The following is a 14,720-nucleotide window of genomic DNA, read 5'->3' as shown; positions in this document are numbered from 1 at the left end:
GGTTCCTGCACCAAACACCCTAAATACTTTTTCCACGTAGACTATTTCCTGAGTGTTTTAGTTTGGATAGTTGGCAAGAGCATGATTATAAATATACAGTGATGCTGTGAAAGTGACTAGTGAGTTTAATGTCACCGACTTGCCTCTGAAGTAACATTTAGATACTTTTCAACTGTGTTTTCAAGAGAAGTAACAGCTTTTACAAAAGCAAAGGTGTGTTTATAATATGTTGTAGAATGAATCATTACAGTATCTTGAGCTTGTGTAAACACAGACCTTATTTAAGCAATTTAACATTTGAAAAATCAGCCGGGCCGATGGACCCCAAGAACTAAAATGCTTGTGTTTGGCCTTTTGAAATACTTCATGCCTGCAGCAGTCTGTTGGGCTCTGTTGATAACTTGCCTACAGCTTTATAAGAAAGTGACATTTCTAAAAAAAACATGACCATTGCACAGAATATCAAAAATCCAAAAAAGGTCAAATATCAAAAAAGGTCATTTTTCAATGTTACTAACAGTAAAAGTGTCCATAACTACAGCAGTCATTGACCTTTTTTGAGCTGGCTTGGTTCAGATTGACAATCAGTGTCATTCACTGTCTGTGTGGTCCATTTTAGTGTTCCTGTTAATGATAAGAAGTTTTCTCTCACTGAACTTACGGTGATATAAATGTCTCTACAGATGTATCCCAGCAGCCTCTAGATGTCACTGCCAACGGTGACAAACAGGAGTGACTAAAACAGCTCTGGGCTCATCGCTAGCAAGGTGATCACCTGATAACAAGTAATTTGCATTCTGAGGAGAATATGTTAATGACTCACATGTGGGCTGTAAATGTAAATGAAGCTTGGTTAATGTTACTTTATAAGCTGACAGTGTCATCCCAAAACAGTGAGTCACCACAATAACCAGCTATGAGCTCATGTTTATTACGTTTCATATTTCTCCATCTGTAGGTCATTCATCAGTAAAGTGGAGCTCTTTCTTTCGTTTCTGAAACTGATGGCAGCAACAGAAGAGTCCCTCCGGTGAGTGCTTTAAAACTGGGAGACCTGCAATAGTCTTACTGCAGGAAACATTTCTCATTCATGAAATTATTATATTACCTTGCACTGACACTGTTTGATGAGAACTGAACAGATCTGGATAATGACACTAACTTTGCAACATTGTCATTGTTCAGCTCAAGTCAGTTTAGTGCTGGTTCATTTCATGAATCGATGAAAGTTAAACTGTGCTGAATAAACACTAGTGTCTTCTGTAGAGCTGCTTACAGCTGAAATTGAATTATTTTCACAGTTGCTGAATTTAGTTAACAACATTAACACTGCTATTTTCCTGTTTATTCATGAGGACGCTTTGAAACAATCTGTTTTGTGTAAAGTGCTAATATATGAATATATCCGACTAGAAAATTTTTAGTCTTGGCTCCAAAATCCTTTGAACAAGAAAATACAGTTCAACACAAAGACAAGCATGTTGTTACTCTGTGAGGTTAGGGTTAATTCATAAAATGTAAAATGCATAACATTTAAAACGTGACTTTCACCAATCTTAAATTTATGGACAATACACTAGATCTCAAAGTCTACAGATATTACTAAACTATGACAACATTTTAGATGAAAAAAAAAATGAAACCAACATACAGACTGCTTTAAGAGAAACTGTGTGTACTCTTTGGTAATCAGATATGTTTCTCATGTGAAAACTAGTCCCAGACTCTCAGTAAACCGATATTTACACAAATCCCTGTCGTGGTAATCAGATTCACTGCTCTGTTTGGTTTAGACTACTCAATTGTGGTGTAAAGTGACTTTTTTTAGTTGATTTGTGTTATGTCAGACGGTATGCGTGTTTTATTCTTGTAAAGCAGCATGATTATTGAACAGTAGATCTTTGTTAGTTGGTGACCCGAGGGAACAGTGTTCTTCTGTCCTTGTGTCTTTGAAGTGATCCTGCCCTGCGTCCAGCTCTAGTTACACCGCTGACAGACTCACACAAGAGCAAATAACAACCATCCGTCCACAGAGATCCCACAACACAGGCGTCTATATGCACTCCATGCTCAAATAAATCCATCAGCCCGTGTCTGCTTTCACAGTCTCATTAGCAAAGGATTTCTGCATTATTACAAAAATAAGACTTTACTCTGTGACTGATGCTGGGATCTCCAGATGACTTGCAGCATTAAGGCTAATAAATGCAAACACTTCCAGCTCAGTTTTGTGTGTTGTTGTGCTCTGAAAGAGGTCATGACATGGATTTTTTAAAATTATTTTAATATGTTTCCTAGAGGTTTACTCATCATCTTAATAAAGTTAAGATTAGCCACCATTATGATTGGCTAACATCACTGCATAGAAAAAACAACCCCCCCCCCAAAAAAAAACCCAAAACAAAACATTTACTTACAGTTTGTGATGCAGCTGCAGTCAGATCTAGTACCACTTCATCTTTTAACAAATGTTTCTTGGTGACTCTCCATGACACTGCCTCATTTACAAAACAAAATCCTCTGCTCCGAGCAATCCTCTGACATGATCTGGGAGACTATTAAAAATAAACTACTGTAGCCATTTTAATGGGATCCTTCTGATAACTGTACAAAGATGAGAATGAGCTGTTTACACCAAACGTGTCAAATCGAATGATCTTTCACTGCATGTGTCCTGAATACAGAATCAAGCGCGACTGTGTCAGAACATCTGTATCCATCGTAGACAAGATGTTGACAGTGAAGATTATTTCTATATGCTTTTGATGCAATACGTCACTCGCATTCAGCGTGATCAAGTGTCGGCCGTTAAGCGAGTGAATTTCAGTGGGTGGAGCCTACAGTGAGAAGAAGACTATTCATCGGTGTCTTGCTCTGGAGTCGGGTTTGGGCCCAGGAGATGTCATCTAGCACATCTTAACATCTGTCTTTGCGGTCCACGATACTTGGGCTTCTCTTTCTAACATTCATTCAGGTTCAAATGTATGCTGACATATAGCCCATGTTCCCCAGGTGCCCCCTGAAACAGTGTCTCCTCCTCTATTCACAGGGTTTGTTCCAACACAAATAAAAAGGTCTCTGTCGTATCTATCCAAGAATAATCCCAACGGAAGAAAGGAAAGAGGGCTCTTACTTATTTTGTGATTCCCAAGAGAGGGGGGGGTCTTCATCCCATTCTGGATTTACGAGCCCTTAACAAACACCTCAGAAAGTACAATTTAAAAATGCTTTTTCTCCAAAAAAAAAATTGTCTGAGGAAATTTCTGAGATTTGCATATCAAAATACAGCATACGAGTATGTGAAAATACCCTTTGGCCTCTCTCTAGCTCAGAGAATTTTTACCAAATAAAGGAAAAAAAAGGAATATGGGAGTCAGAGTCTCGTCTTACCGGACTTTGCTGCAGCCTGGAATTGAACTGCTGGTTTCATCTGGTCAGAGGAGAACTGACTTACTACAAAGTTTTTTGTTGCCTCTGGCTTGCTAAGTTGGGGACACTTAATTCACAGTGATATCATTGACTTGATTGCAAATGATTGCACAGATACTATTTTAACTGAACTGAGATGATGACATCACTGAATTCAGTGATGAACTGCCTTTGACTATCATTAAGCAGTTTGGCTTATCTAGACAACCTGCTCATGTGTGCATCGTAGCCTATGGGAGGAAGTGGTGGCTTAGTGGTTAGAGAGTTTGACTCCAAATCCTAAGGTTGTGGGTTTGAGTCTTGGAGCGGCAATACTGCAATAATACAGCACCTGCCCACTGCTGTGTGTGTGTTTGTGTGTGTGTGTGTGTGTGAGTTCACTGCTGGGTGTGTGCACTTTGGATGGGTTAAATGCAGAGCACAAATTCTGAGTATGGGTCACCATACTTGGCTGTATGTCATGTCACATTCACACATTCACATTCAAGCAGTGGTTGATACAAATACACTGCTGACTCACCTGGAGAGACTAGGTTGCAAGAGCTGTCTGACCCCTTTATGGGAAATAATATACTTGGGTCTCAGGTTGAATTCAGTGGTGTTTTGAGTGTTAGACAGGGAGGCTTATGCTCTTGCAAACTTCACATGTTAGCGAAGAAGCTGATAATGTGGGGCAGCGTGAACCTCCTGTTGTGTGCTGTGCATGTTCCAGGAATAATGAACAGAGGAGCAGATTTGCTGTCCAGAGGGAACCTGCTGTACGGGGAGAGGAGACTTCATCCCCAGGTGGTTCAGATGAAATGGCATGGATTCAATCAAGCTGCCACAGATCTCTTTACATCGCATAAAATCGTGCGATTTTTCTTCTTTCTAGCAGGTGACGATGGACCATTGGTTGTGGATGCTCTAGCACACGAATGGCCAGATGCACTACTGTACGCATTTCTCCTGTTAAGCCTAATCGAGCCGACATTATGGAGGGTAAGAGAGCGAGATTCCAATGGCACCATAATGGCCGTGGAGACTGTGGGTAGCAGAGATTGCACAGCTGCTCTGTGACCGGCCATGGCTATTACCAGCACGCAGGGATTATCTGGAGATATTCCACTCCTCCCCATAGAAGCTGTCTCTTTGGGCCTGCCCCGTGAGAGGCTGAATGTAAATGCAGCTGATTTACCTTCTGAAGGTCATTCAGACAGTTCAGAATTCAAGGGCCACATCCACATGCTCTTTAAACAGTCTCAAATGGGGAGTGTTCGAAGCATGGTGTGCAGAAAGAAATTATGTTCAATTTTGAATTAGCTATGTTTCTTGCAACACTTCCTGAACAAAGGCAGAGCTTTTTCCATGGTTAAGGTTTATTTGGCCGATATTTCTGCATGTCATACAGGACTTGACTTGGGTACTATAGGCCAGCATCCTCTTGTTTGCCAATTTATGAGAGGAGTACGACAGTTACACCCAATATCAAAGCCGTTGGTCCCACCCATTTGTCCGTGGTCTTGAATGCGTTCTCTAAAGCCCCGTTCAAGCCTGTTGAGAGCATCTCCTTAAACCTGCTTTCTTTAAAGAGTGCTCTGTTAGTTCCTCTTACTACAGCAAATAGGGTGAGTGAACTGCATGCTTTATTAGTCTTTATTAGTTAGTTATTTTTGTTTTGTGGGCAGACTCATTCAAGGGAAAGCCTGTCTCCTGTCACCATCTCTTGCACTGGGTTGTGGAGGATATCGTGTTATGTTATAATAATGTGGATGTGGAACCCCCAGGAGAGTTACAGGCTCACACAACTAGAAGGAAAGCTACATCCTGGGCACTATTTATATTCAGGAATACTGTGCTGTGGCTAGCTGGTCTTTCCCACACAACTTCTACAGACCCTCTCGGTCCTTGTCTATTATTTGAGTGGAAACAGAAATAGGCTATTTAATATGTCTCTTTAAATGCAAATGAGCTGCTGCTCCCTTCCCCCTTTTCCAGAATAGGGCTGTGTCTTCACAGCTCAAATCTCAGATACTCTGATACAAAAATCTGTTTGGTTTGATTGCTGAATGGAGGATGACAGAGAGTGGCAGCATAGAAAAGAGTTTATATGAACTTGAATTTAATGACTTACTCATCTGTACCTCACACTGAACTATGGAACAGCTTCTGAACACTTGGCATATAGTGCATGAAAACTTTACAGGGCTTTATAATGTTTATGTTCCTTTTGTGGGGTTTAATAATAACACAGAATATATCGGATTTGGATAGGTCTCGTCTGACCGATACTTGAATTAGCAGAAAATCCCAGTATCAGAGCCAATACCGATACTGAATATCAGATCGATGCATATCTAGTTTTTATTAACATAAGCCCCTTTCACACTGAGATTCTGGGTAATACACGGGTAATGTGTCCCGACAATTGTTCCCTGATCATTGGATTTTGGTTAATTCACACTGCCAGTGATTTCCAGGAATCTGTGCGTGCGTTCACACCATAGACTGTATAAAAACAGGTTCACACACAACCCTTGAAGGTCCCGTAATGACATGTGACCTCAGGATGTGACGTGTAATTTACGAGTCGAAAACGCTAGGCATGTTAACTTCCACTTAAGCTGGCGAACAATCTCAGCTTGAGCATGGATAGTGAGGAACTACCTGATCTCTGCTTCATTACAGTTTGCAAATATTATTTAGTTGCAAACGTTGATCTGTCTTCAAAACACCAGGTAAAAGAGTCGCACATGACACACCCTTTACAGCATTGGTTCTGGCTTTTGTTCACACAGAGCTCATTACAGGACTGAACCTGACAATGCTACCAGGTCCTTAACCCTGGATCGATCCCGGAATCAATCCCGGGACGTGTTTGTGTTCACACAGAAGGCACTCAGTGTGCACTGCAGTGTGAAAGGGGCTATGTATATCGCACTGTCTTAAACCATATTAACTTCTAATGTAGGGTATTCTGAGCGCAGACATCTGAAGCCAGGCACAGAAAGCAGCTACACACAGCAGGTGAGTACTAAACTAAGTTCTCTTTCATGTCTTATTGTGCTTAAACTGTCAAAGCCTAACCTGATTTTACCAAGTGAGACATGTTCCTGGGACAACAAGAATAAATAAATCCACTGCTCTCTTTTCTCCTTTGAAGCTGGGACTCTAAACTGTGTTCTGTGCTCGTCTGTGCAGCCAAAGACAGAACAGTTAGCAATGATTTTCTGTGGGTGGAAATGTGCTGATTAAATGCTTGAAATATTATAATAAGATCTCCTTTTTACGTCACAGAGAAAGTGATGTGCTCATTTTTCCACAAGCTTTTTGGGTTGGTAGATGCACCGGGGACCTGATTATAACACTTGGAAAATGTCATATTTTCATGAAATGTCACCTTCCCCAACTCTGAGTCTGAACAACGGGACCAGATGTTTGCAAATATGTTGGCCAACCATTTGTGTCCGTGTTTGTGTAGAGTACAGTATGTTTCTAGCATTAGAAACATGATGCCATGCATGCCTGTCCTGAAAGTCACGTTGACCTCTGACCTCTCTTGCATGCTCCCTACAGCGCGCAGGTGTTGTTTGTGTATCTGTTGTGTCTGATGGATGTGTTTGTTTCTTCTCTACGCTCGCTGCAGGTCTGGACACAGCTGCGTCTCAGGCCTTCCCGCTGTGGCCCTGCAGCCCGCCAGAACTGCTGCTTTTTTCCTAGTGGACTAGTCTTTATCACATCAGTGTCCTGAACGGATCAAATTAATAAAAGCTGTGTCTCAAACTCAAAGAGATAAAAAAAAAAAAAAATACATGTAAAAAAAAAGTTAAGAGTGTAAAACTGCTAAATGAACCTTAAACAGTGTTGGGGAGTAACTAGTTACATGTAACTAAATTACATAATGTAATTACTAAATAACTATAACTGTAATCTGTTACAGTTACCGAGAAAAAAAAGTGTCATTAAATTTCAGTTGCTTCTAAAAATATCTGAATATTTTAACACATACAAAGATTTGATTGATTTTTTTCCCAAATTGCATTGATTGGTTTAAAATATGAGACCCCTGTGTTTCAGGAGTTTAGGACACATACTTATTCTATAAGTTTTATTTCCCATTCAGATTTAAGTGTATGCTTTATTTTTTTAAGATTAACAGTTTTTTTTCCCCAAGGCATTGTTAGATGCCAGTGTTTCCTGTCATAGCAAATGTTTGATTTCAAAAACAGTATTGTAGCTGTTAAACTATATTTGATAGCTTTAATAGAGTTTAACCTGAGAACAGTCCCAAGTGAAAAGAGGTACTAAAGTCAGATGTTGTGGCGTCTGTGCTTTAAAATTAAATTATGATCTTAATTGGAGTGATTTTTAAACTCTGACAGTAATCAGCGTTGAGCACTTCTGTTAGCAGGCTCGCTCTGTTCTCCATTCAGTAAAAGTGTATATTGAACAGGGGCTAAAAACCAAAAAATGCATGTATACTACACTAAAATATGTATACTACGCTATTCATTCCAAGTCTGTTAATACAGGGGCTGTGTGTCAGAAACATTTGCTGTAGCTCTCAAATCTCACTGATGGCAAACACCACTGGTTTTCCAATGTCTCATGATCAGCAGAGTTTGAATGAGGTGAAGTTTTCAGTGAAAGCTATTGTGTTACACTTTCATAGTCTTTTCTTTTTAGACTGAAAGCCACTGGTCAGTATTTGCATTTGTGGTATGATAAAGAGCATCAGGTGAGTCATCTAGTTTTTCAGTATCAGGTAAACTTTGCATTAAAGCTTACATTGCGACCATATATGTTCTGGTCAGTGAGGTTTTTATTTATATTATAAATGGACAGCTGAATACAAATCCTCATCATGTAGATCCAAACCTGTATGATTGACCTCAATACTTTTTTTTTATTCTGAAAAAGATTTCTTGAAATAGTGGGTATCAATAAATCAAATTGACAATCGGTTTATTTTTTGGTGTTGGTTTTTATTGGTTAGGTCATCCAGCTACCTTACCTTTCAATTATCTTAAATATATAATTTACAGGGGGGAAATACAGATAAATTAAAACATTAAAAGTTACTATATATTCTCAGTGTCAACATCATTAAGCGTCTGTAATAACATCATTCACCAAAAGAAGAAAAATCACTAATGGAGTCGATCTAATGTTTCAGAGCACAATATGAGGGGTGACAACAGAGGTACAAACACATCTGCTACATGGTTAATTGACAGATGATTCGATCCTGTTCCCAATCACGCAGTCCAAAAGAAACGGGAGTGATGTGTTGCACAGCCTGGGATGATACAGGGATCCTAATATCCAAACGTGTTTTCTCCACTGTAAGCCACGTACAAAAAGCCATCCTCATCTTTTTCTTTTTCGTAGAGCTGCCCCATAGTCAGACTGAAACAAGAATGAGGATTGTGAGTAGAAATAGATTCACTTATACAAACCATATAGATCAATATTTTAAATTAAATAGATTTAATGAATGCACAGGTATTTTGTGAAAATGACTTTGAAAGATGTTGACAGTAACTGAACCACATTAAGCGACAGGACAGGAAAATCACAATTTGTGTGAAAATGTCAATAGAAGGCACATCAACCGAATACCATATTAATAACAGATTAATCCTAAATAAACCCGGTTCACTTCTGAAGCCTGTTGTTTTGAGGTGTTCTCGAGCATCGGTACACTAGAGAAGTTCAGGTGAGTGTTTTTGAGATGGCGGATCAAGGGGGGGAATGGAGATCATTTATAAATGGATGTAAAAGGAGGATGTTGGGTGTGACCCGCGCGTCACAGGAAAATATTCCAGAAGTCAATTCCTTCCCTTTCATACGAAATCTGAGACCATATCTTCAGTTACTGGACACAATCACCTATAGAGTTTCAGCAGCTTGAATGTTGCATGTTCAGGAAGCAATTCAAGTAAATCCACATTGTGAACATGTCTGCTGTATAAGGAAATACTAGACTCCTGCAGATGTTTTAGTGAACTCAATTCCTGTAGTTGGTGTGTCATTGTCTCTTCATTTCCTGGAATATTTGCCATGAGATATGTGGGTAGTTTGGTCTGTTAAAAGCTAGTTTTTTATTTATAATTTGTTTATAATTGGTGCATGTGAAAGCCCCGAGGTTCATAAAAACGTGTTATTTGAAATCAAGCATGAAACAAACAAGTGATGTTCCTGTGGGCAGGGTTTGCTCAATATTGCTGCAGCCTCTGCTGGTTTCGTCTGGCCAGAGGAGAACAGCACACTATTTCAACACACTATTTCCCTGTTTAAAACGGTAAAACTGCTTTCACACAGTCTGCATTATAAATAACTAATGGTGAGTTGACAGTGTTACAGAACATGTTTTGGTAAGTCAGTAAGCATTCGAGTGCTGTAGAAATGACAGTTTTGTAGCTCAAAGTCCAGAGAGAAGTTCATATTTTAGTACTTGTGGTTCCACCATCCTCAATGGGCTTTGGTCAAATAATGTTTGTGTTTAAAACAAGCTCAGGATATTTCACAACATAAAATACATCAGTAATGGACAGAAACTCGTTACAGTAATAACATTCCAGCTAATACTGTAATTACTAATATGATTTCAGTAATATTATTACAGTTACCATCTATAAAACAGCTAGTTAGCTAGTTACTAAATATATTGGTTGTAACACCTGAGAAGACTTTTGTGGGGAAGATATGCAACTTCTGTGGGGTGTGAAAGAAAGGTTATATAACTAGTATTGTAACTTAATTCCTGTTGCCAGAACGTAATTAATAAGTAATATTACTTTTGAAAGGAGTAACTAGTAATGAGTAATAAACTCGTGATTTTGAGTAACTAGCCCCAAACTGTGAGTAATACGGTCTTTTGATTTTTACAGCTTTTACATGTCTTGAAAAGAAGTAGTTAAATGGCACTAAGAGTGGCTGCTGGTGACATTTAAAAAAGCTCACTAGACATGCACAGACGTTTGTGTTCAGTTCAGACAAAGGAGGAGCGCAAGCATTCGGGGAATGTTGTTAGACTGATAAGAGTTGTTGGAAGGTTACGGATGGTTATGTTAAAATCATGAGACTGTGGAGTAGTTCATTTAAAACCTATGCTTATAACTTCAGGCAATCAGGTTTCCAAATGTATAAAAGTTGTGTTCATTTGAGAGGATTATCGTGATGAATTTAATGTGCAAGAATCATAAACCCTTTGTTGTTATTTCAGCAATAATTAATATTTTTTTATGAATAATAATAATAATAATTCAGCCAATGGAAAATCCTATCAACTTCCAGGTTGACCTACAAACATGTCATCAGTAGCAGCACTAGTGTCGTTCCAGTCATGTCTTTGAAACTGTATTTTAACACTGATGTTCTAGCATTGTAAATGCATTTCAATGATTTAAATTATTTAATTGTGGTAACTAACATTATACCCAAATGCTGTTAATTGATTTTAAGTCAAGTGTTTTGACACAGACTCAAATAAAGTCTTTGTAATCAATAAAGCAGGATTGTACCTGGACTGAGGGACAGTTTTGTCGACAAAAAGGAATATGGCTTTTTCAGAAGGCAGCTGGATCCGCTTCCTGATGATCCACATGAACTGGGCCACTGTAATGTCAGACGGGACCAGATACTTGCGCTTGTCAATGTCCACAATCTGTGAACCAGAAACCTTCTCTACAATAACCTGATAAACACAAGAGAGAGCAAACAAAGGCAATCATATGTTGTAAAGTATGCACTTTGTAAGGATGATGTGAAGGTGTTTCCACAGACACAGCATCAGCAATGAGTGGTCTGTTCACATCAAGAGAGAAACAACTATCTGTCAGCAATAAATCAAAATCTAATTCATTTCAGCACAAGAGAAGGCACAAGCTGCAGTGCACTTTCAAGTTCAACAATTACTTTAGCAATAAATATAGAAAAGGAAACACAGACAAGACAAAGTCATTTGTTGATTTTGTTTGGTGGAATTTGTTGAAGTTGATCTTAAGTTTAAAAAAAAAAAAAAAAAAACACTAAAAGATTCTTTTTTGGTATATTTAGTACAAAATTAGTGACAATCTGGAATCAGAGGGTGAAAATAATCGAAATATTGAGAAAATCTCCTTCAAAGTTGTCCAAATGAAGTACTTAGAAATGCATATTACTAATCACAAATTAAGTTACGGTGATAAAATTTACAAAATATCTTCATGGGACATGATCTTTATTTAATCCTAATGATTTTTAGGCATAAAAGAAAAATCTATAATTTTGACCTACTGTAAACAATGTATTTTTAGCTATTGCTAAAAATATAAGCGACTTAAAACTGGTTTTGTGGTCCAGGGTCAATATGTTTAACAATAGGAATACCCGAGGAAATGAGTGAAGAAGTCAAACCTGTTCATTAGAAGGGAGTGTCCCAATACTTTTGGTCACATAGTGTAAATACACTGTAAAAAATATAAACTGTTGAGAATACTTAAAGTAAAGCAACCTGATGCAGTAAGACTTTTGAGCTTTCTCAACAAATAAAAAAATACATTTGTTTGTTCATGCAATTCTGATTATCTTATTTTACTGTCGTTGAGGTAATTATAATTTTTTTGTTTCTTGAGACACACAAACCTCAAGAACAGAACAACCAACAAATGTTAAAAAGATGAGCTCTTTTCATCACAGTACAACAAACAACTATCAAAAGTGTTATCAGCAAAACAATAATGCTATAACAGTAACTGCATGATCATAACTGTGTAATAATTCATTTTTAAGTCACTTTGGATAAAAGCGTCTGCTAAAGGTAAATGTAAACTGAATAATTTATTCATGCTGCAATGCATGCTGGGAACCAAAGCCTTAACATTTCAACAATATGAAATTGTTTGTCCAGCCAACTGTGTTTGACTAGATGGGGCAACATTTGGAGTAATTTTGTTATTCTGACAAGGATTTTTATGTAGTTTCAAGAAAATAGCATTTATTTTAATATTTGAGACTCAAAAGGTTTCATAGACTGGAAATTATTTTTATTTATTTATTTTTTTTACAGTGTATGTGACAAAAAACTGTTGATAGTGGATACATTTTATGTCTTATGCAAATTAAAATGATGAATGTTTGCAGAACATTTTATGCAAATAGCTCATTGATTGCAGGTCATGTTTGTAGTTCAAAGGTTCATGCACTGCAAACATTGATGTTTTAGGCTTGTGCTCAATATGTGTGGAAAAAAGACATCCATCTTCAATGCTGATTCAAGATCCTTTGGTGTTTATGCTGGTTGGCAAATAGCTTTCAGTGCATTAGCACCATGAAATGCTGAAATCTAATCGATTCTATTTATAAGCATTTATTGCAGGATGAAGAAAAAAACATGACACATTGTCCAAAGGAAATCAAACAAACAAACAAAAAATCTCTGTGAACAACATTTACGTTTGGTGTGAAAGTGTCTTTACACCTTCAGTTGTCTGTTGTCTATGATATGGTTATTATCGGCCAAATAACAATGGGTCAATGACAAATAAAGATGCTTAATAATTTGGATTCTACATCCTTTGGTCCTTTGTGTGATTTAACTGGGTTTAATGGTTTTCCTTAATTGTCTTGGTAATTTGTTTATTTTATCTGATAACAGGCCTGTATTCAACAGCATACTGGTTTTATGGAAATATCATAAAATTTCACTGGCATTGCTATAAGTATTGATTATAGTGACAACCCCATTCCTTCCAGATGGAAAATTACTCCTGGTTTGTTCTTCGATTTTCCCCAGATGTGCATAACAGTGATAAGCTCTCTAACAAAGATGTATCACCATACATTTTAAAACAGAGAAGGCTATGCCCATGCTGCATTTTTCATATCCATACTCACAGGAACTCTGTCTGGGTACTTGTTGCGGATTTTGGCCGACTCCACACACCTGTGCTCTGAAAGATGGATGCAAAAAGACAAGACATCGATCAGTCTACATGCAATGCTCTTCACATCATTAATATTCACTAGAGAGTGTTTTAAACACCATTGCATTCTCATTAGTCATTCTTGCCTGCATTATTTTTTAATAATCCTAAATAGATTTAATACCACACACAGTAACTATCAGTGTAGGGAAGGTTACTTTGGAAATGTAATAGGTTACAGATGACAAGTTACCCTATCTAAAATGTAATAAGTAGTGTGTAACTACTTCAATTACTTTATTAATGTAATGTAACTGATTACATGTAACTATTTTTCTAAATATATAATGTTTTCAACTGTTCATTATTTTGAAACATGTAAAGCAGCAGGGTTAACCTTACACAACTCAACACTGATTACACTCACTTCATCACTTGAATTAAGATCATTATAATTTATTTTTAAAGCACAGCTACCACACAATAAGACCATAAGAAATAGTTGAGTAGCTATGATACAGGTTTTAAAATAAAATCGGTCTTAGTTATGACAGGAAAAACTGCAATTTCTGAAAGGAATCAATTGGGTGTGTGTAAAAAAAAACAAAAAAAAAAAACAGATGTAACCCACTTTGTAATCGTCAAGATTTTAACAAGTAACTGTGATTTAATTACACTTTTGTTTATATCAGGAACGTTAACTGTAACGGATTACAATTATATATATATATATATATATATATATATATATATATATATATATATATATATATATATATATATATATTGTAATTACATTATTTAGTTACATGTAACAAACTCAATTACCAAATATTTACATACACATTAGACATGTGAATATCTTTCAGTCACATAAAACATTGATGCATTATGTATGTTTGTATGCTAAACATGGTACGCTAAAACGAAAGAGAAACAATCACACTACAAACGCTGATAAAACAACCAGAGGCTGACTCTCCCACGGTGTGATTTCGGTTTATTATGCTTATTAATGTCGTTATTATGAGCAGCACACAACTTGCCAGAAATCATCAGATAAATAAAGTCTTAGATCGCAAGCTGAGCTAGATCGAGGTAAGTTAGCAGCTAAAAGCGTCAGACTGACCAACAGATCAATAACTACTCGCATCTGACAGGCCGTTGTTGATAATAACATAACATTTCCGAATAATTACCCAGAGAATGGTCCTCTTTAAACATCCATTTCATTTTTGCAGAGGTACTGCTCGAGGAGCGACCTGTTAATGAAAGTATCTGGTGATCTAAAGTCAACGAAATCTCAAAACTAAAAACGTCAACAATGTAACGGCAGCGGACGTGCGTCTTCAGACGAGCTGTTGTGACGTCACCGCGACTACGCGATTACGTCACGGCGGGGCT

General features: G+C 37.5%; 1 protein-coding gene across 1 annotated transcript; it reads right to left on the bottom strand.

Annotated features, from left to right (window-relative positions):
- Positions 1-8,372: 8,372 nt before the first annotated feature.
- LOC113043653 (gamma-aminobutyric acid receptor-associated protein-like 2) lies at positions 8,373-14,689 on the bottom strand. The gene is made up of 4 exons (XM_026203160.1): positions 14,516-14,689; positions 13,288-13,343; positions 10,935-11,107; positions 8,373-8,817 (listed from the first exon to the last, which is right to left on the bottom strand). The coding sequence occupies exons 1-4, from the start codon at positions 14,547-14,549 to the stop codon at positions 8,727-8,729; spliced, it is 354 nt and encodes a 117-aa protein (XP_026058945.1). The 5' UTR covers positions 14,550-14,689; the 3' UTR covers positions 8,373-8,726.
- Between the last annotated feature and the right edge of the window lie 31 nt (positions 14,690-14,720).

The sequence above is a fragment of the Carassius auratus genome, chromosome 25 (genome assembly GCF_003368295.1).
Source record: "Carassius auratus strain Wakin chromosome 25, ASM336829v1, whole genome shotgun sequence".
Taxonomy (NCBI): Eukaryota; Metazoa; Chordata; class Actinopteri; order Cypriniformes; family Cyprinidae; genus Carassius; species Carassius auratus.
Note: the sequence above shows the minus strand (reverse complement) of the source record. Positions and strands in the feature narration are given on the sequence as shown.

Excerpts from the sequence above, each read along its gene's own strand:
- LOC113043653 (XM_026203160.1), bottom strand. The coding sequence starts at position 14,549 with ATGAAATGGATGTTTAAAGAGGACCATTCTCTGG. Across the intron at positions 13,344-14,515 it reads TAAAGAGGACCATTCTCTGG|AGCACAGGTGTGTGGAGTCG; the intron begins GTAATTATTCGG and ends TCCATCTTTCAG. Across the intron at positions 8,818-10,934 it reads AAAACTGTCCCTCAGTCCAG|TCTGACTATGGGGCAGCTCT; the intron begins GTACAATCCTGC and ends TTCTTGTTTCAG.